Source organism: Halichoerus grypus, chromosome 5 (assembly GCF_964656455.1).
Source record: "Halichoerus grypus chromosome 5, mHalGry1.hap1.1, whole genome shotgun sequence".
Classification (NCBI taxonomy): Eukaryota; Metazoa; Chordata; class Mammalia; order Carnivora; family Phocidae; genus Halichoerus; species Halichoerus grypus.
In genome coordinates, this window is record NC_135716.1 from 88,251,994 (window position 1) to 88,274,900 (window position 22,907).

General features: G+C 38.4%; 1 protein-coding gene across 1 annotated transcript in view; it reads left to right on the top strand.

The window, feature by feature from the left end:
• NOTCH2 (notch receptor 2) overlaps positions 1-22,907 on the top strand; it is a 169,926-nt gene that overhangs the window by 22,409 nt on the left and 124,610 nt on the right. Inside the window, exon 2 of the mRNA XM_036090102.2 lies at positions 16,304-16,385. Coding sequence (XP_035945995.2) covers positions 16,304-16,385 — 82 coding nt within the window. The remainder of the gene's footprint in view (positions 1-16,303; positions 16,386-22,907) is intronic.

Below are 22,907 nucleotides of genomic sequence, written 5' to 3' on the forward strand. Positions count from 1 at the left end.
AGATGTAACATTTCTCCTGTTAGTTCTGGTATACTTGGTAGAATGAGGGTAATGATATTAGCTAACAGTACCAGGCTCTAAGCATGTTTCATATGTTAACTCGTGTAATTACTAATTATTTTGGCAGGGTGGCCCTGGCTAGGACGTGAACTCAGCGGTTTAGAGTGAGAGGGGGCATCCTACCAGCATGAGTTAACACTTCTCTATGCTGTCCCCAGTTCCTCATTTTGTTCTTGTTGAGTTCAGGGCTATTTTCCTCATAGCCTGGCTTAGCTGCTTACCTAGGCATGGTTTCAGCTTCATTTCTTTTTCTTCCTTTCTTTCTTCCTTCCTTCCTTCCTTTCTTTCTTTCTCTTTCTCTCTCTCTCTCTCTTTCTTTCTTTCTTTTTTTTCCCCTAGACTATATACCTTCATTCTGTGGGTAATTTAGTTTCCTAATACTTTTCCCCTTAAATCAGTACATTGCTGATTTGCATCAGGGGCGGGGCTGTGGATTGTCAACATGATCAGGTGGTGATATATGTCGGTCCTTCTAGAGAATGCTGCCCCAACACTTTATACCAAAGGGGCTTACAGTCTGTCCAGGAGTAATGGGACACTTGGAAATAACTTGAGAATGCTTACAAACCCTTCCAGCAAGTGCCCTTTAGTGTCATACCAGTGGTCCATGGAAGCTGAGGAAATGCAAAGTCAAGGCCTCCTCAGGAGGGAGGTAGGGATGGAGATTGGTGGGGAGGAGAGACTAATACGTTCTTGTTAAAAGAATGACATGTAGGGACACCTGGGTGGCCCAGTCGGTTAAGCATCTGCCTTCGGCTCAGGTCATAATCCCAGGGTCCTGAGATCGAGTCCCACATTGGGCTCCTTGCTCAGCGAGGAGCCTGCTTCTCCCTCTGCCTGCCACTCCCCCTGCTCGTGCTCTCTCTCTCTGACAAATAAATAAATAAAATCTTAAAAAAAAAAAAAAAAAAGAATGACATGTAGAAGTAGGTAGGGATGGGATGAAAACCTTAACTCATGAATCAGAAAATTCAAGTGAGAAGGAGCCTAAAAGGCCTGGAAGAATGAGGTGCTTGGCCTTCAGTCAGATGGCTAGATGATAGGGAACAGGCAGGGTACCTAGGTTATCATTCTGTGGCCTCTTTCATTCTAAGACATGTTCACCAGGGTTGTCTTCCAAAGCACCTGCTCACAGGAAACAGTGACTGTCATTTACCCCACACCAGGGTAGAGGCACCAGGAACATGTACCAGGCTTATCTTTGCATTTTCCCTCAAATGCTGTGTACCCTCAAGGCTATGTGTGTCCTAGTTTGTGAAATGCAGGGGTAAAACCCTTGTTTGATGTCATTAAGACTTCCCTCCCCACCATTATAGTGATCAACCTCACACTCCATATTAGGGATTGGTAAATGTTTGCTGATTTTTAAAAAAATTCCTTCAGTCTTAACTAGAGAGCAAATTAGAAATGACAGAGCAGTAGAATGGACAGTATACCACACTTTGCTATGAAGCTGCTGGTGAATATATTGGTACCATGCAATGGTTGTTGATTTGTTGTAGGCCTTCTACATTATCAGTCAAAGTTGAGCAGGACTTGTAATCAGAAGTAAAGAAAATAAATTAGTTCATTTCATTTCAGAGTTTGGAAGCCCAGGACTGTGGGGATTAGCTAAGACAAAGATAAACTGAGTAAATGCAGTGAAGATTATTTTGGTAATGAGAAGAAATTCCATTTTTGTAACGAAGTAAAAAGGAATAACACTGGTTAAAAATAAAACTCATTTTGGCGACACAGCAGAACCAGACAAACTCAGGGACATGTGTTCTATATATATAGATATTTCCAAATATTTTTTTAGTTGTGAGGATGCAAATCATTACAGTATTAGAGCAGCTTGGCTCATTACTGTTACTGGAAAAACGAGTTGAACCAACAAGCACATGTCCTACTGAGGGTGAGTCAACAGTGTCATTTTAACATAAGGAGGGACAGTACATTAAGTGAGTTATTCCAAGTCCTGTGGTTTTCCTCCAGCTGAGCAAAGACAGCTCTTGTTTCAGAAGTAGGGCTTACGTGCAAAAAAAGAAGTTGCCCATTTCCTTTCTTTCTCAATTATAGCTGGTTTTCTTTTTGCCTGACACTTTTCAAAAATCCATTTTCTCCTTAGATTTGTATCATTAGATTTTCTGAATTTTGATGGAGTATTTATTTATGGAAAGTATATTATTTATTATAGACCAATTGTGTTGTAAAGTTTTATTTCAAATTCATCTACCAATTCATGGACCAGGGTTGGTATAATGGTGTCAGATATCCTTTAGAAAATGTCGTAAGAGAAACAGAAAAGTAATCTACTTTAACATGTCATTATTTTTCTAAGTTTTTTAGTGGTATGGACATGAAATAAGGTGGTATTTTATGGAACATTATACCAAACTGTAATGATGAAATTTATCCTTTTGACTTTGGAAGACAAGAGTCTGGTGTTCTGAGACTTGTGGAAAAATAGTGCTGTGAGCTGTTTGAGGTTTCCTCAAATGGGATCCAATATGATTAAGGGTTTGTGTCTGGATAATTTATTCCTTGGTTTGGGAAGGTGAGTTTTTGTCTTTTTTTCCCCTCTCAGTTGATTTCCTTTAACTGGGAGAGAAGCAGACCAGATGAAGAAAATATTCTGTCTCTTATGGCATTCTTGGTTTACCACATTAGTTACTACATGCCTTCTCTGCCTAGCAGGCTGCACTTTTTCTGTTTAGAGGTTCGGTTTTCACTAACTTAACTGCAGATGTGTTCTTTGGAGGAATTTATTTCCGATCAGTTGAATTATGGGTAGCTTGATCAAATTATGATGGATTGCCTACTTTTAATAGGGTCACTGTTCTTAAGAGTAAAATCTTGTCAACATAAGATGTGATCATTCTTATGATCTGGTGCATAATTTCCTTTTGCTTCTTGCTGCTACTCTGTATTGAGAAGAAATGGTATCTAATTATAATTTTACAAAGGAAGAACTCTGTACAGTTCCACCCCTTCTTTTACCTCATAGGGTAGTTTGTTTTTGTGTTTTTCCTGAGAAATAATACATTGCAGTATATTGAATCCTAGAGTTGGCAAGTTTTCAAAAATGGGGTACTTTTGTTGTGGAGGTAGGAGAGATACTAATGAATGTCCTTGCTAGGGCATGTGCATGAAGAGTGGTTCTGACATACAGCATTGGTGACCCCTCTTATCCTAGGAACTTAGTCTTGTTTTGGTTTTTGACAAGCCTGTGGCCATTAGCTGGTCTTTGGCATAAATGTTTTTTATGTACATAGTTGGTACGTGGGTGCTTATCTGCATGAGAATATTCTGTTACGGAGGTTTGCAGGTTTGGGTGGACATCAGGTTTTTCTGACTGCATTTCAACAGATGTAATGAGTGGAAGGATGCTGGACTGGTAGATAAAGACTTGTGTTCTGGTGCAGCTTTGGCCATCTTTACTTGAATGACTTTGGGCAAGTTCCTTATTTCTTTGAGTTGCAGTTTCCTCTTCTGTAAATGGTGCTAATACCAATTTGCATGCCTTACAGGGTTGTTGTGGGGATCAAATGAAATCATTTGTATGAAAATGTTTTGTAAACTATGAAGGTATTTTTATTGTAGCATTGCCTTTGGTCAGACTTCTCAGGGGTGAGAAAGCGAGAGTTGGGAGCTGACGTTCTGATTTGTTTGGCCAGTGTTCACATTGGTCTTAGAATACTTGTAGGTTTGGGTGGGGGAACATAGATGGAAATCAGCTAAAAATCCCTGCCCACTAGAAGCTGAGACATTAATCCTAAGTACATGTTGCCAAGTCAATACCAACTCCATCTTTAGGTAGAGCAGGTGCTTGTTACTCTCATTTTACTGGAAGGACACTGACCAGCCAGCTAACGTAGGATGTGACTGGCTACTTTCTGAATTCACATCATTAGAATTACTCCTTGAGGGTAAGATACTGTATTGTAGGAAGGTTGCTGATTTGGGTTATTTTCAGTGGAGTTGGAAGAGCACATACAGAAGCCCACTGTGTGCAAATTTGTAAACTTTTTCTACTTAACTCAAAAACCAGGTCACATGTGGAGGAGGACACTTGATTCACTTGACATTTTTAATATAAAACTTAAAGTATTTGAGACTTTCTATGGTAACTTCTCTTTAGGCTTATAGCCAAAGTGATTACAATGCCTTGGTTTTCATATTTTCGATGAGGTAATGTGTGCTTTGGTGGGGAGGAGGAGAAATGTTATTTAATCACCAGCACTACACTAATAACACATTAGCTAAATCCTTTGTCCCTTTGCTTGAACTCAGGGTTACTTGCTTTAATACTGGTTTTCCAAAGGACTTAATCCTGTTAATGTGATGAGGTGATGGTGGGAAGGACATTCCCACTGGGCCTGGAGTGGTGTAACTGGTAAAACTCCCTTTCTAAATCCCTCTTGTTCTACATGAATATCACTCCCATGTCTCCAAAGTGGAATGAATTTTTACTGAGGAGAGTATTTTAAGAGTGATAAACAAAAGAGATGAAAATATCTCCTCTGCCAGGTCTTTGTGACCTTAGAAAGCTAGAATAAACTATCATTTTGCAGATTTTATTTTTGTCTTCTTTTGTGGGAAATTAGGGACTTGTTTATGTTCTCTTGGAGGGAGATAGAAAACTGGCCTGCTCCTTCAACAGTTTGGCTTTGAAAACATTTTCCAAACATTTACCATATGCCTAGCATTACATAGCTGGGTTGAATCTAGGTAGAACAGACATGGTCTAGGTATTGCTGAGTCCAAAGTCTGTCTTTTGCTGGAACCCCCTTGGGCTGCCAGGCAGGAGGAGTGGCAGCAAGGTAGATGAAATGGGTGGTAGATTAGGGCATCTGCTTTTTTTTTTTTTTAATTCCCTCTAGGAATTTATGACTCCGTTATGGGAGTTGGGGAAGACTGGGCTCCAGAAAGCCAATACCCTTTATGGGATTTACCCCCCAAATTTTAATTTAATATATTGAGGTTTAGATTATTTTTATAGCTCTTTCTGAGAACTCTGGACTGAAGCTGAAATAAGAGAAGTCTTTTGGCCTCTCTAGAACTAAGAAAACCTTCATCAAAGGCAACATAAATTTTGGGTTTGCCAAATCAGGTGTTGCTGCAAATGGAGAAACCTAGATTTCCTTCCTGTTTTAAAAAGCGCAAACATGGAAATCTCAAGTTCTGATATGATCATTCATTAATGCAGAGAAAATTTTCTATCTTTGCTGCCTTTCTTTGCTCATCCAGTTGGCTGTGCCCATTTGCAAACTAGGTTGTGGCTGTCAGTGTGCGGGGCTGTTTTTGTTAAAATGACTATTACAACTCCATGGAAATCTAAGTAGTCTTAGAGGTGAATTCTTACCTACATTCACAGTAAAGAAAGAATATGAGTAGTTGAATGGTTTGTGAGTCAGAGGAGAGGAATTTTAAAGAGGACTTGATTAAACATTGAAATTCTCAGCTTTTCATCAAATATCTTTAAGTGTACATTATTATTATGTTTTTCTGTTGACCCTGGGACCCAAATTCTGTTGGTGTGAGTTGGCGTTGATCTGTGTTTGAAGAAACAAGTGAGAAGAAGGGAGCAATTGAAAACAAAACTAAATAAAAATTAAAGTTTGGAGCTATACTATATGTTTTCTTCCCTCAGTGGTTAATAAAGATTTGATATTTTCCTAGTGTCTACCCTCATCTATTCCAGGGTTGTTGTCGCAGACATGTTTTCTGGAAATGGGAATAATATGCATTTACCATCTCCAGATTTAGACATTTTCCTCACAATGCTGGTTTCTGTGCTTATCCGGAATATTCGAGCCTGGGTATGAGCCCAGGGTTTAGGACATTTTGAGCTCTTTAGTTTAAACAGTTCTCAGTGGAACATAATAAAAAATTAATTAATTAATTAAAAAAACAACAACAGTTCTCAGTGATGTGAGTTTTGTATTGAATATTGTCCACAGGTGAATAGTTGGTTTTAGCTGAAGGTATAGAACCTCTGTCACCCAGATAATAATATAGAAATAACCCAAGTGTTAGGACCTTAGTTTCTGCAAGCCCTGGCTTCAGAACAGTTGGCTATAATGGAGTGGTGCTTTATGCTGGACTCAGATTTTTTGTCATACAGTGACACTTCATGGTGTTCTGGTGACTTGATTCTTGGGAGTAGCCTTCATTGCTACAACCAGAGTTTTTTAAAAAAGGCTGTGGGGAAAGATACTCATGAGGAAATCTGGGGCTGTTCTCTGGATTTTTCCCCCTTGGTTTTGGGAAGTCTCCTGGATTTTATTTTTTTATTTATTATTTTTTTAAAATTTGATTTTATTTAAATTCAATTAATTAACATAAAGTGTATCATTAGTTTCAGAGGTAGAGTTCAATGATTCATCAGTTGCACATAACACCCAGTGCTCATTACATTATGTGCCCTCCTTAATTCCTTGATTTTATATAATGTAACAATCTTAGGTTTTTCCATTTTTATTTTTTAACATAATTTTGTCCCTTGTTCTTTCTTTTTGGGGTCTACCTCCAGATAAATAATAGAAATTGTCTACTCCATTTAAAAAGTTTTCTGAACAATTTGAGCTAAAAGAACACTTTGTTTCTTTTGGGTGGGTAGCAAGAAGATTATATATATTTATAAAATTCTTTTCCAGCAAGGGTACTTAAAAGCATGTATTTAAAATTAAGAGCTTTTAAAAAAATGAAGCTGTACTTAACAAAATTGCCTTTAAAAAGCTTTAAAAAGGGAGCATTTACTAAAAGCACAGGAAATTGGTGACAGGCAGAATTTGTTTCTGATAACAGAACAGATATAGATCGTGGAGGAGATAATAGAAGGTTGCAGACAATAGGATATCACCTCAGATTGGCCTTTTTTGGCCATTATATAAAGAGAATAAATTAACTTCTTCATAGAGAATAATTTAACTTCTAGATCCAATATAGCTTCTTCCCTCTTGGGTTTTATTATACCAAGATCTTGAACCTTTTGGATGTGAAAATCCTGTAATTATTTTGGTCAGTGTCATTTTACTAAATGTTAGATACTCAGTAGTGAAGAAATACATTGGGGCTACTTTGGATCAGATTGGCGCTTATTTTTCTATGGATGTGTATCAGTGAATCTACTCATGGGGAAAATGGTACTATATAATGAAAACATATGATCTTAGCTTACCATTCACTTGAAATTTTTATTACTATGTTTTCTGCATTTGCTGTTTAGATGTAAATTATTTTGGCTTCTGTTCAACCCATTTAAATCAATTCTTAGCCATAATACACATGGCTTAAGATTCATGGGGAAGAGTGGGGGCGTGTGTATCTTATGCAAATTTTAAGGCAGGAATTTCCAAATATGTTTCAGTTTTGTGAAGATTAGAAAAGTATAGTTCCACTTTCTCAACTTCTCATCCCTGTTAAAGGCCAGGAAATTTGCATCATTTTTTTTCCTTCTTATTTTACTTTTCTACTGCTTATACAAAATGAAATCAGAATTATTGGACACAGTCACATTTGGGTATCACTATGCTTATGGAAATTGAAGCCTTAGAAAATTCTAAACACATGAAGTGGTCGTTGACCTTGTCAATAGGTTTTGTGTTAAAGATAGTTCATTGAATACCTTATGAGTACTGACTATACCTGCTATGGTCCAGGCACTGTGCTGGGTCATGGGTATACAAAGATGGGCCGTTCATGGTCACGGTCTTTAGAGAATTTGCACGGAGGTAGGGGAGAGGGACAGGTGAGCCAGCACTTTTATTAAATCTGCATAGGATGTAATGGGAGTTCAGAGGAGGAACATCTAAATCAGACTGGAGGGTGTCTGAGGGTTTCTTAAGGAAGGTAATGTTTTATCTATGATTTGAAATGTAGGTAGGAGTAAGCGAGATGGATAAGGGAAAAGGGAGGGGAAGTATTTTCCAAGTGAAAGAATGTACATATGTGTAGAGGTGATTATTAACAAATTTGCCACATCTGATTTATAAATATGTTTTTATAATTTTTCATTTTATTTAACTCAAAATTTTTCTGCAGTCTTTAAGAAGACAGAAAAATGAAGGAAATAACACAGTGTATATAGTATATGCCAGTAGAGTACAGCAAATATTGATGAATTTTGCTCTTTGCAATAAATAAGTCCAGTAGTATAAAATAAGAGAAAATTGGAATTTTGTATTTTTGTATTTTTATTTTTTTTAAAGATTTTATTTATTTATTTGACAGAGAGAGAGAGAGTGAGAGCAGGAACACAAGCAGGGGGAGTGGGAGAGGGAGAAGCAGGCTTCCCACTGAGCAGGGAGCCTGATGTGGGACTCGATCCCAGGACCCTGGGACCATGACCTGAGCTGAAGGCAGACGCTTAACGACTGAGCCACCCAGGCGCCCCGAAAGTTGGAATTTTTTAAATCAAAGATTATTCTAGAGTCATCAACTCACTAGGACAAATGTCTTTATAAAACAAAAGTTCTAGTAATATCAAAAACACCCTTATTTTATTTATAACTTCATTTTTTGTTGGTTATATTTTCTTTAGTCAAGGTATACCTGTTTTTAGAAAGTAATATTTTGCTAGGAACTCTATAGCCTAAACCTTAATCTCTGTGGGTCTGATATCAGCATCTCTTAAGTAGGAAACACATTTTCTTTTAGATGATATCTGTAAAGGACAGAGAAATCCTTGTAACACTGTCAGGAAAATAAAATTGGTATCTCCCTTGTTGCATTTATTTGCCTTTTAATCAAGATGAATTTCAGGGAGGAAGACAGATGTTTCTCTACTTTGTTTTTATTTAAATGTACCACTTGGGATTTGAAGCTTCTGCACTTCTGTTTGTTTGGATTTTTTTTTTTTTTCATGGCTTGATCCCAAAAAATGGAATAAAAAATTTAGTGGAAGTTTGTTGTTTGAAATCACAGGGTGCTATGAGAATTATTGCAAATCCCTGATGTCTCTCTGCCCTCAATTCTCTTACTTTTGGTAATATTGCAAGCAGTCCTTTTGGAAAACTTTGCTTTGTTCATTTTACTGAGCCTCTTCCAGACACCATGTGCCTGAAGCAACAGCAGCGGGCTGTAGCCAAGGTCCTAGGGCGTAAACTCAGACTTCTCCCTCAAATGCTGCTACTAGAAATTTGCATAAACGTTGAAGAGAAAATTAAAAGGGCCCCGTATGCCCTCTCTTCACATATTTTAGGAACCCCGCCCATTTAGGATATTAAAACGTCTTTTGAGTGAGCAGTGGATACGAACACAGATATCACACTGCAGACCGACAGAGCAGGATATGGAAAAAAAAAATCATGTGAGATAGACAACAGACAGAGGCTTATTTGAAGAGGCTACAAAGCAACAAGTAATGCCAATTTACACCGATTACATGTTAATGCAACAAGTGAAACACATTGAAGGCTGCTCAGATTACAGCCGGCTGGGGTGCAGACTTAATTACTCATGTTAGAGATTTCTAAAACAAAGGGAGGCTTTTAAACCAATGATATGTAGCTGGCATGATACTGAAAAGCCCTGGAAAACCTAGGCAAATGCCTCGATGAAATTTTAAGGAAGATTCCATCCTATTAGGATACCTTGGGCCAGACCCTAAATGGGCTAATTCCTGAGGCACTAGAACTAGTTAAAATCAATGATAGCTTATTCTGTTGTTTGCAGTATTTGTAGACAAATGAGGCCAATAAACTTGAGTAAATACCAGGACCTTGTCTGTACTGAGTTACGCAGTGCTAAACACTAGAGTTTGGGTTGTATTTCTTAGAGGTTTTTTCTGGAGTGGTCCTGAAATTGACATTTAGAGGGTCTGCTAAAGGTTTTTAATAAAAGCAATTTTTATTTTGTTTGTATTTATCTTAGAGTCATTCAGGTAAATCATATTCTCTTTGCCCCTGCCCCTAACTTCCCTCTATTACACTGTATGGACTGTAAGGATAGGAATTGTTTTACTTCTGTTTGATTTCCATTCGATGCCTAGTAGAGGACCATGCTCACAGTAAGTTTTTCAACAAATAATGGAACCATATTAAAATTGAAAGACATTTTTGCTCATAAATAGTGTTTATTTTACCTTTACTGTGTCACTTATTCCTGCAGTACTATACCTTTTTTTTTCTAAGCAGTTATCTCTGATTTTTTTTCTTTTTTTGTAGTAGTAGTAGTTCAGTATTTTTTTTATTAGATTGTTAGTGATGGCAACTGGGAAGAATTTATTCCACTTATTGATATTACATCTTAAATTGTGTAGGGCTCTTCTATTTTTCCAGATTTCTCAGTTTGTTTAAACTGGGGTTTGATTGATTTTAACAAGTTTCCCTAGAGGCACCATTTATCATGCATTCACTTACCAAGAATTTAAGTACCTACTATGTGAGCTAGGCTTTTTTGAGCTCTTCCTATGTATCAGGCATTCGAGGTTGTTTAAATATATTAATTCAGTTAGTTCTTACCAGGGCTCTGAGAGATGATTTTACAGGTGAAGAAACTAAAGCAGAAAAAGGATACAGATATAGATAGTAAATGGCGGAGCTAGAATCCAAACTCAGATCCTGATTTTAGCACCTGTGCATGAAACTAAATTGCCTCAAATATACAAAAAAGAAGAAATGTTTTCTATCCTCTAGGAACTTAAACATAGAAAAATAGAGAAGACAGCATAGAATTAAGTGCTAAACTGTGAGTGAGTTACTAATGTCTTAGGAGTCAGGGGCTCTGAGGGTGAGGCGGGCAGACTGGGCCTCAGCAGAATGAGTAGAGTGTTGATGGTGGAGGGAAAGTGACAGCCGAGGAAGCTGAGATGTGGGTAGACGTCCATTCCAGTAAGAGACTGCATTTATTATGGTGGGAGGATCCCGGGAGGGTAAGGTGGGCTGTAATCTTGAAGGTGAGCCTGAGGGTTTAGACTGAAAGAAATAAGAAATGGCTTGTCCCTGGAAGAAGTGCCCTCTGTGCCGTTGTGTGAAGGTACTGCATAGACCTCTCAGCTGGTTCTTCTGAAGCCAAATTGAGAGTAAGTTCTGAGAATTAAGAACTGAAAGCCAATGCAGATTAGAGTGCTGCACCAACACTTTGTGAGTGGGCCTTCTGGGAGGTTGGATGAGATTAGAATATAATCCTTACCACTCTTGGGGAGCTGAGAAAATAGATGTCTTCAACTTAGTCTAAAAAAGGATGACTTGAATAAGCTTATATAAAAAAGAAAAAAAGCCCTTGCACTCACTGGAACATTTTACAATTGTGACTGTTTCCTTCCTTTCTCTCTTTCTTTCTTTCTTCCTTCCTTTCTCTCTCTCTCTCTCTCTCTCTTTCTTTCTTTCCTCTTTTTCAAAGATTTATTTATTTTAGGGAGAGAGAGAGAGAGCAGCAGGGAGGAGCAGAGGGAGAGGGAGAGAGAATCTCGAGCAGACTCTGTGCTGAGTGTGGAGCCCAACATGGGGCTCGATCTCAAGACCCTGAGATCAGACCTGAGCTGAAACCAAGAGTCAGACGCTGAACTGACTGCACCACCCAGGCGCCCCTACAATTGTGGCTGTTTTCAAACACAAATCTGATTGTCATTTTCCTTGCTTAAAGCTGAGCACTTAGGCCAGAAGCCAGGGTCTAACCCCTGCCTTCCTCCTATTACTCCCCCTCCTTGCTTAATAGACTCCAACCACGTGAACTTGGAATACTAGTCTCATTCCCATCTCAAGGCCTCTACACTTGCTCTTTCTTCAGTTTGGGATTGCTCTTTCCCACATCTTCATGATTCTTGTTCATTTAAATCTTAGCTCAAAGATACCTTCTGAGAGAGGCCTTTCCTAGCCACCCTGTCTAAAGGAGGTCCCTATATCTCCAGCCTTTGTGATTACTCTGTCTCCCATATCTGGGTTCTGTTTCCAACAGAATCTATCACTTACCGTTGTCTAAAATGACATTATTTATTCATGTATTATCTATCTTTCCCTAATAGAAAGAAGGTTCATGGGGACAGGGACTTTATTCTGTTAAGTATGGAATCCCTGACATTAGGGCCTGCACCTCATGGAATAGATGCTTTATAAGTATGTTCTGAATATTAGAAGCCTAGCCCCCAAAACATTGCACAGAAAATGTGTGAAAATTAGAAATTGGTCTCTAAATTTTGTGTCACATTGCCAAGTTGATGGAGTGATGAAATTGAAATCTCCTGCTTCTCTTTGTTTTTGCCCTTTTTTTGGAGGAGGAGGGAGGCATGCACAGAGATACACACACACATACACACACACAGTGTATGAGATTGATTCCAGTCAATAGTATTTATTGAGTGATCACTGTGGCTTAAGATAAAAATTTGGGAAAAAGTCACTCTTTTTGTGAGTGACTTATTTTTCTGAGTCTACTAAAACATCAGTTAAGCATCTGTTCTCTAAATGAGATTTGATTGAGTATTTCATTTTTTACTCCACAAATATAAAGGTGCTTTCAATTTCACTGCTAAATTTAAGTGTTTTACATTGGAAAAAGAGCACATTGAATTTTGAAATGAGATCTTTTCTGGTTTCACTGTTTTTTTTTTTTTTTTGTTATCAAAGTTTTAATTTCTCTTTGAATGGCAAATAATTACAGTATTCATTTAGAAATACCCCTGAGCAAAGTCACGAGTCTCAAATTTTACTTTATTTTTCTTTTGTCTATTCAGGCAGTATATTACTGTCTAGATTACTCAAGACCTCCAGTGTATTCTGTAGTCCTAGGGGATTCCTTAATGTGGCCACTCATGCCTTAGTTGTTCTCAAAAGTATGGTTCCTCAGACTTGTAGCATCAGCATCACCTGGGAACTTGTTAGGAATGCAAATGCCCAGGCCCCCTCTAGACCTCCTCAATTAGAAACTGTGGGGGTGGTGTCTCGCAAGCCCTCCAGTTGATTCTGGTGCACACTTTGAACACCATGGCTTAGTAAATGTTAAAGGGTCAAGGTAGCGTGATCCTACAAATTAGCCAAATGGCATTAATTATTAGCCCTGTAAGTCCACCTCCTTTTTGGTCCCTGAATTTGATTGGTTCACTAAGGCTAGGCTGTAAAGTTATTTGCTTGATGGATTGCCACATATTGACTTTGGGTTGTTTGTATTTCTCTGAACCTGTCACTGTAATGATTTGCCAGGACACTTAATAGGAACAGACGGTAATTTTTTTGCAGCCATGGCTTTCTGAGTCATGGGTGGCTAGACCCTTAATGTCCTTCTGCATAGATTTCTCCAGGGACCAGGCATGCTGTTCACATACTTTTTTTAAATTTTATTTTATTATGTTAATCACCATACATTACATCATTAGTTTTTGATGTAGTGTTCCATGGTTCATTGCGTATAACACCCAGTGCTCCATTCTGTACGTGCCCTCTTTAATACCCAATCGCCGGGCTAACCCATCCCCCCACTCCCCTCCCCTCTAGAACCCTCAGTTTGTTTTTCAGAGTCCATAGTCTCTCATGGTTCATCTCCCCCTCCAATTGCCCCCCCCTTCATTTTTCCCTTCCTACTATCTTCCTTTTTTTTTTTTAAAAAACATATAATGTGTTATTTGTTTCAGAGGTACAGGTCTGTGATTCATCAGTCTTACACAATTCACAGCGCTCACCATGGCACATACCCTTCCCAGTGTCTATCACCCAGCCATCCCATCCCTCTCACCTTAATGAGGGAGGTGTCATTGTTGGATCACAGGAGACCTTCAAGAGCATTTAGTTCCCCCCAGTTTAGTTTACCGGTAGGGAAATTGAGCCCCCATGAGGTTGTGCTTTACTTGCAATAGTACAGCTAGTTAGTGGTAGAGGCAGGATTTCAGGTTTTTGGACTCCACTGAGCCAGGATTCCTGCAGGGGGAGGACAGAGCTGCAGCTTAGCTTGCTCTGTGCCTGCAGGACATTCTTTTCCTACCGACAGGTTTTCTTCTTTATTTAAAGAAAAAAAGCAAATAGAAAAAAGTCAGGAAGTTCTCATTGAAACTAATAAAAGTGTCTAAAGAGAATGAAAAAAGCAGTTTGAGAACTTTGGTATGGAGGAAATAACCTGACATTAACTGTTTTAATTATAGTTGTTGCATTGGCCTTATCAGTGTGGGAAGAGGGAGCATTTGAGCCCTACAGGGAAGTGGGATATGGACAACAAGATGACCCTCTTCCTGAATCTGCCTGTTCAGGCTGCAGCTTAGTGACTGTGTGATCCCAGCAGCTGTCAGAGATGGGGCTGGACTCAGGAAGAGACCTGGACCTCAGACCCAACACTGCCACAGATAGTGGTGTGATGTTCCATGAGGAGGTCACCTAACTTCCTTGGCCTTCACTTTCTAGTAAATGGGTATAACAAGACCTATCCTGCCCATCTGAAAAGAAAAATGTCAGATAGTGGGAAGCAGTGTATCACTGTAGTTAGGAGTACAGACTCTCTTGCAGGTTCCAGACTCCCTAAGGTTCAAATTTGGCTCTTTAACTCACTGGTGTGGCAGTAGCCGGTCACTTAGCCTTTTTGTGGAACACATATAATGAAATTAACTGCTTCACAGCATTGTAGGGAACATTGAATTAGTTAGTCTATGTAAAGTGCATAAAATAGTATCTGGGATTTAGTAAGTACAATGTGTTAGCTGCTGTGGTTATTACTATTTAAAAAATATTATTTTAAGAGATGAGATTTCTATAAACATTTTCTCAAATGATTCCATCACTTGGTAATGGTACTGGGCAAATAGAGGGTTCTTATGCAGTAATGTTTTTTTTTTTTAAGGAAAGCATTTTATTTTTTTTTTTAAGATTTTATTTATTTATTTGAGACAGAGAGAGCATGCACACGCATGAGAGAGAGCACAAGGAGCGGTGGCAGATGGAGAAGCAAGCTTGCTGTTGAGCAGGGAGCCCGATGCAGGACTCGATCCTAGGACCCTGGGATCGTGACCTGAGCAGAAGGCAGATGCTTAACCGACTGAGCCACTCAGGCGCCCATCTTATGCAGTAATTGTTAATGGAGGAGTTATTCTAACATCCAGCTTGTGCCAGGGCCCCCTGTGAAAAGAAGCTGATTTTGATGCCCTAAAATGTCAGGCCTAGAGCCTGTGATATTGAGCAGTTTATTCATAAAGTAGTATGGCTAGAGAAAACTCAAAGGTGGAAACTTCTCAATTTTGCTTTCATGTATTTGTATACAAACTATCCTAACAGATGGACATCTTAATCTTACAGAAAAAGTTCATTAACTGCAATTTTGGTTTTTGTTGTTTGACTAGGTTTCTTTCTGTCTTGCCTTTCCAATTGTTATTAGGATTCTTGATAAGGATTTTGGTGATGAAAATTCTAACTCTAAAAGCTAAATAATCAAGTTATCCAGCAAGTGAGTGGTAGACTTTAGGAGCCTTTCTCCTCTTGTGGTTGGAATCAATGAAAATTTCTACTATTGCTGTATATTTCTGAGTAGTCTGTTTTGGGAGGGATTATGGTGCTGAGGTGCCTTTTCATTGCATTTTAAAAGGACTGGAGTTTAAGAATTTGAGAGTTATTGTTTTATTTGCATATATAAATTAACTTTTTATTTTCTTTACTTTCAGCCCCCCCCCCCCAATCTGTATTCATGGTCTACTCGCCCATCTTTGTGTGAGTCCCTTAAGGCTAGAGATTGTCGTATTCATTTCTTATGTATTCCATTTCCCCTTTTCCTTTGGATCCTAATAGTGTGCCTAGTATATACTAGGCTCTCAATTACAGTTAGTTCAATGAATATTGTTGATGTTTCTGATTAGTTATTAAAGTGGCCTGTTCTGAAACCTCACTTGAAGGCTTAAGTAATTCATTAGTATCATGGTGATCTAGTATTTACCCAGGTCTTCCTAAATTTTCATTGATGAATCCTTACATTACTTATCTGAAGTATTCAAATTTCAAGATGCTCATGGCATGTCATGGATGTTAAGAGCTTTAGTTTTCTCTGTGAGATAGGGATGCAACAGCTGGGAAGATAGAGGCACAGAGAATTAAGAGCATCATTCAAGACTGTAAAGTAGTTATTGTAGGAAGAGACTCCTAGGATGAGCTTCCATGCTTCTATGACCCCAGAAGCCAAAGGACAAATACAAAACAAAACAAACAAAAAAACCTGATGAAAGCTCTAAAGGGAAACCCAGATCAGGTTGGATATGGGAATGGATATTGACCTAGATTGGGTAATATTTCTTTGCTGTCTGAGGGTTCTGATTAGTGACTTATTTCTAATGTACGTTTGTTTTTACTTTTAGCATTGCAGTGTCGGGATGGCTATGAGCCCTGTGTAAATGAAGGAGTATGTGTTACCTACCACAATGGCACAGGATACTGCAAGTAAGTTATTCTGTTTTTTTTTTTTTTTTTTCCTTTTTATATATTTTACTTTTCCCCAGTAGAACCCTGGACAAGATTTAGTTCTACTAATTCTATTTTCAATACTTCTGTGAAATGTTACTGGTTCTCTAACTTTTCTGATGTAGTCTTTGTGGGGGATGAAGATGGAAGGATGTAGATGTCAGATAAATGGTTAACAAGAACTTCTTATTATCTTATCACTATCTTTTTCATTATGAAAAAGACTTTTCAGTGAGTGTGGCTAGTTAATGTATATTGAGTGCATTCTTAGAATCACTCCTCAACGTGTTAGTTATGATCTTGTTTTTAAGTCAAACCACAATAGATATTAACTTTAATTCTGCCTAGTGTAAGTGAATATTACAACATGAATCTATTTTTCTGGTGTAAAATAGTCCAGTTCCTAAAGCGAGACTGTGGGAAAGATGCATATGCACTTGTAGGGATGGGATGGGGAACAGGCACTGTGGAGAATGTCATTATATGGGCTTACAAGAGTAAGGGTATGGAACAGGACTAGGGAGCATAGGCCAAGAGCAGTTTTTCTTTTTCTCCAACACCTAGTTTAGCTATACTTTTTGTTTCTTTGAGGAGGCCTGTGAGATTATCCCATAAGTAGCTCCTCTTTGTGTCCTATGGACCATATTTTTTTCCTTCTGGCTCTGGCTCAATTGAAATTTTTTTTTAAAGATTTTATTTATTTATTTGTCAGAGAGAGCGAGAGAGCACAAGTAGGGTGAGCGGTAGGTAGAGGGAGAAACAGGCTCCCCGCTGAGTAAGGAGCCTGATGCGGGACTCGATCCCAGGACTCTGGGATCATGACCTGAGCCGAAGGCAGATGCTTAACTGACTGAGCCACCCAGGTGTCCCTCAATTGAAAATTTTTGACGGGAACATGTATTCATTATATTTAGATCATGGAAAATAAGACTGATAATATAACTTTTCTTTAACACTCTCATGGGGTACACTTGTCCTCTGCCTTAGTAGCAGTACTTGCTTGATAAGCATTTTAAACGAGTTTTATTTCTTTTCTGGATATTTAATTGGATAACATAATATAATATATATATATATAATAATGACATTGGTTCCAGTCAAATCCATTCTGACACCAGGCTCAAAGTTCTTTTTTTTTCTTTTTTAAGATTTATTTATTTATTTATCAGAGAGAGAGGGGGAGAGAGAGAGCGTGAGCAAGCACAAGCAGAGGGAGAAGCAGAATCCCTGCTGAGCAGGACCCTGAGATCATGACCTGAGCTGAAGGCAGACACTTAACCAACTGAGCCACCCAGGCGTCCCAGGATCTAAGTTTTTTAATGTCATAAGTGAGGATTTTTGCAAGTCAGGGAAGATGCTCTTGAGCAGAGTGACAATATTTTAAGCTATGATGACAGTAAAGTTGTTTTTTAATTAAAGATTTTATTTATTTATCTGAGAGAGAGAGAATGAGAGAGAAAGCACAATCAGGGGGAGAGGGGCAGAGGGAAAGGGAGAAGCAGACGCAGGGTCGCGTGGATGCGGGGGATGTGGGGGACCCGATGGACACGGGGGACGCAATGTGGGACTCAGGACCCTGGGATCCCAGGACCCTGAGATCATGACCTGAGCTGAAGACAGTCCCTTAACCGACTGAGCCACCCAGGTGCCCCAGATGACAGTAAAGTTTAACTGTAGGTTGCTTGAATTGGAATAAAGATAATACTGGAAATGAAATGTTTTTGTAACTGGTAATGAGCTGCTCACATAGTTTTTCTAGCTGGAAAACAAAAAACAAAAACATGTGATGTAGTCTTCACTCAGAATGGTAACACAGCTGGAGATAATAAAGGGGAGGAACTTAATACCTTAGAACTGGCTACCAGAATCTTCAGTCCCTTTTTGGCACCTGGTGTCATAGTTACTTGCTTTATTCTATTATTCAGCTCTCTTGTGGTAGTTAACACATTAAATTATGATCATTTGTAGATGTGTTTGTTTCTTCTACTGGATTTCGAGGTCCTTGTTAATGCCTGATACGTAGCTAGAGCTTAACAATGTGTTTCTTGAACCAGAAGGTGCCCAATAGGTTTCATCATTCACATGTTTTTTTTAATCTGTGTCTTAAATAAGAAGGTACTGTCCTCGCCTCTGAGAATTTTTTTATTTGCTTCACACAGCATCTAGTATGGTAGTACTATACTGAGAGGCACTTTAGTTCTACTTGGACACAATTCAACGTGGTGACTTATGTAGGGGGAATTTCAAATAGGTTCTAAGTGTTGGCCTACATATTTGTGGTTTGCTGTGGGAAGAGAGACTAGTCTCTGAGCACTTACCAGGAGAGGACACTAAGGGTCACTTTTGGGAGAAAAGAGATTTGTGGGCTATTAGTCTCCAACTCTCCAACCAAGGTGAGAGAGACACAGTTTCCCCTGGTTTCTAGAAGAAGCACTGCTAGGGGACAGGGAACTCACTTTGTGGTTAACAAAAATGGAGCTGCCCAAAATCTGTCCGTGGATGCTTGTTAATTGTTGATGGGATAGGTTGCTTATGGATATGGTTCTGGGCGAGTCCCTCAGATGTCCTCCAACCCTGTGTGAGGGAAACAAGCCCCCTGAGAAAGGAGAGTAAGGAAAAAAATGGGCGAGACTGTCTTTTTGGGAGACCAATATGAACAACAAAACTTGTAAAAAGAGGGTATTTCTCTATGTTGGTAAAAGCAATATTAGCATCTTCAGGAGTGGCTGTGTCAGTGACTTAAGTGGACACAGGAAAAGCAAGAACAATATCAGGGAGGCGAACTCAGTCATCCCTACAATGCCACAGGATGTTAAGAAGCAAAATTTTAAGCAAAAATAACATCTACTTAGCAGACCTTTCAGTGTATTTTCACCAACTTTCCTTTTTTCCTTGGGGAAAGAAGGTAATCCAGCTTGTTCAGTAAATATTATTTTCCCAAAATGGTAAATGGATATTAGAGCACTTAGAAGTTCTATAAAAATTACATCAGACATGCAGGGCATATGATTATCTTTTTGTTCATGAGATTGCTTAGTGGATTAAGAAAAGAAAGTTGAAGCCAAATTCTTTTTACAGGGGGTGGGAGGGTGGGAATTAATGGCAAATGTTTTAGAGTAGAAGATATCTGACTATCTGTTTAAAGAGCATAATGCTACTGATTCAGCTAAAATATAATCGTTGTTTATAGAAATTATAGAAGTCCTTGATAAGATCACGTTGACAGATGAGGATAAGTACTTTTAAAGGTTAGTTTTGTACACAGCTCAACTATTTTTTCTCACTGTTAGGAGCCCAAGTATTCTATCAGTCTATGATTAGATTGGGATGCCAGACAAGGAGAACCTGTGTAATCTTGCATAAAACTCAATTATTGCTCCTAAATAGTTGTTGTCAGATCTTAATAAAGCCCTCTCACTACAGAGAGATAAGACATTTTATTCTCTCCCTTGTCCTACTGGGAGGTGTAAATATATAATTAAGTTTGGCTGTCATTAATCACTTTCAAGTTGTTTGTCTCAGGCTTTCAAAGATAAACCATTCCAAATCCCAATTTGATTGAAAATCATGGGTAACTCAAGTTCACTAGAATGTTGGGGGAGGGTAAGGTTTTGGTTTGTAAAATGCACAAAATGTGCATTTTTAAGGACATATTTGGCATAGTTATTTAAAGTCCTTATTTGTCAGTTCTTAACATCTGGATTGTCTTTGGGTATGTTTGTATCAACAACTCCTTCTGTTGACTCTGGGTACAATTTCCCTTTACTTCTCATTTGTGGTAGTTTTTGTTATTTACTGGACATTGTGAGCGATGCCTTTTAGTGTTTACCTTCCTTTAAAGAATGGTGAGTTTTGTTCCAACAGGGAGTTACATCACTGGAAGATCGCCTTGATCCTATGAAGGCTTGGTTTTAGGACTTGCTTTGGCGGGTCTGTTTTGCCTTTAGTCTGACAGTGTAAGTCTTAGTCCTGGGATGTGGTTCGTAGTCCCAAGGTATGACCCCTCAAGGGGATTAATGGGAAGTGTGAGGTGCTTGTCAAGCCTGGTGTTTCCCAAACCCCTCTAATTTAGTAGGACTTGAATTCAAACTTGGGACTCCCCAGAACTGCTCTCAGTCTTTCAGCCTTCCAGCTCTTCCTTTCTTTGGGTTCCTAAATACCTTGTTCATGCACAGCCAGTAATCATTTAAGGATTTGAGTGGAGTCATATACATATTTTAGGGCTACCTGCTCTGTGGTTCTGTCTTTTCCAGGATTTCTCCTCCTCTAAATTCTAGGTGCTTTGACAGTTCCAGATACCTTTGACTCCTCAGCTCAGTAAGATTTCCATTTTCTGCTTGCATTCTGTTCCTCATGTGCTGCATGGACTGAGGAATACCTTTAGGGAAAAAGCTATATAAATGTAGGTTTCATATGGTTTGGTTTTCTTTTTTTGAGGCTCATATCCCAGTTTCTGCCTGCTTTTGATTACTTTTACCTTTAATATATTGTCCACAGCATCTAATTATTGTAAGCAAGAGAGTTGATCTGATATAATTACTCTGCCATTATTTTTAATGATAAAAATGGTCATTAGAAAGGACTCTTTGAAAAAATTCTACATGCCACTTCGGAGGTAACTAGCACAGTGTTTATTAAACACTGGAAAGTCACCATGAATTACTTAGGTACCTGTGGATGGGCGATTGCATTTGAGAATCTCTACTTTTTGCCAAAGTACCTAAGTAGAAACTACATTTTAAAGTAATCATTATCAAAGTAAATTATTTTTACTTTACATTATCGAAGTAAACAAAGTAAATCATTATAAATATAAAATGTTATAAAGTATAACTTTGTTTCACAATTTACCTAAAATTTGTCTGCTAGCTGTAAGAAACATTAAACATTAACAACTAACAATTTTCCTTGCCAGGATTAGGAGTAATGTTGGTGGTCCAGGCCTCCTAAAGCCATTCAAGGAAACTAGAGCCATTGCCTTCTTTGTCCTCTTGATATGTTTCTCTTGAGTCAGGAGAGAATAGAGACACTTGGAATCTTCCAGAGCCTGGCTTAGAGTAGAGGATGCACTATCAATATTTGTGTTGTAGTGGTGCTGTCCTAGAAAGGCATTTTCAAAAGTCAAGGCTGACCAGCATTTTCCCCTTTCACTCACCTTGTTAGTGCATTCAGTGCTGTTCAGGGCAATATCAGATCAAAGAGATGCACTGGGAAAAATGTCAACTGTTAAATCACTTTCTCTTTCTTCTATGCTGAAACTGGTTCTGCCAAGAAGATTCCTTCAAGTAGAGTGCCCTATTTAGCAGAACATCATTTATACAGGTCTTCTGGCAGAGGCTAGCAGAAGCGTGGCCACTTTTCCGTAGTTCTTTTATCTTTACCATAAAATGAAGAATACTGTCTTTTGCTCACTGAATACCTTTCGCAGAATAATCTTTCTTTTTTTTTAATAATAATGTGATACTTAAGCTATTAGTTCAGGAATTACTTATTGTATGCTCTTTATGTATACTACGTATAATAGATAACTGAAGTCTGTGGTAATAGCTGCAAGTAATTGATAGCATTATCACATTACTTCACACTCTTTGGAAAGTCATAAAATAATTATCGATTCATTAACCTGGACTTTTTAAAGAGGTTCAGAATAAGTCTTATTAGACTAATGCAAAGTGAATTGTGAAATGACTGTAATGTCAGAGCAGAAACTGTTAGTGACTGGTAGGGCTGGGACCAGGGTGAGGTGAGTGAGGCCTTCATCTCAGGTGTAAAATTTTAGAAGGTGTCAGAAAACCCAGTTACCAGGATAAATATTTTAAGAGTCTCATGTTCTACTGACTGAGCTAGCTGGGCAGTTATAGTTTAATGCAGTAGTTCAGAATATCAAAATTAATGCAAAAAAACTGTGATAAAAATATCCAAATTTTAAAAAAAGAGATCAGTATTACTGACTTTTCCTTTTGCCTTAGGCTTCAGTATGATTCCTTGTGGTACTCTTGTGTGGATTAAGGTATCTGAAAGAGCCCTGCCTGGTGACATAGAGGGGACATAGGTTTTTATGCCAGATGGACTAGAGTTTGAACCCTAATTCTTGTTAGCAATCAGACCTTTGGCAAGTTAAAGAATATTATGCTAGCCAATGTTTATTGAGCACTTATTATATGCCAGGCTCTGTGCTTAATTAACCTTTTTATATGTGTTATTGTAGTTCTCATATAAGTTACATGTCTTAATATCTCTGTTTTACTGATGAGTATATATGGAAACTCAAAGAAGTTAAATGATTTCCCCAAGATCACATAACTTCTATTTTTTAAAATTTTTTAAAGTTTTTTTTTTTTTTTTTAAGTTAACATACAGTGTTATATTAGCTTCAGGTGTACAATATAGTGATTCAACACTTCCATATGTCACCCTGTACTCATCATGACAGGTACACTTCTTAATCCCCATCATCTATAGAACGCATCTCCCTCTCCCCTCTGGTAACCATCAGTTTGT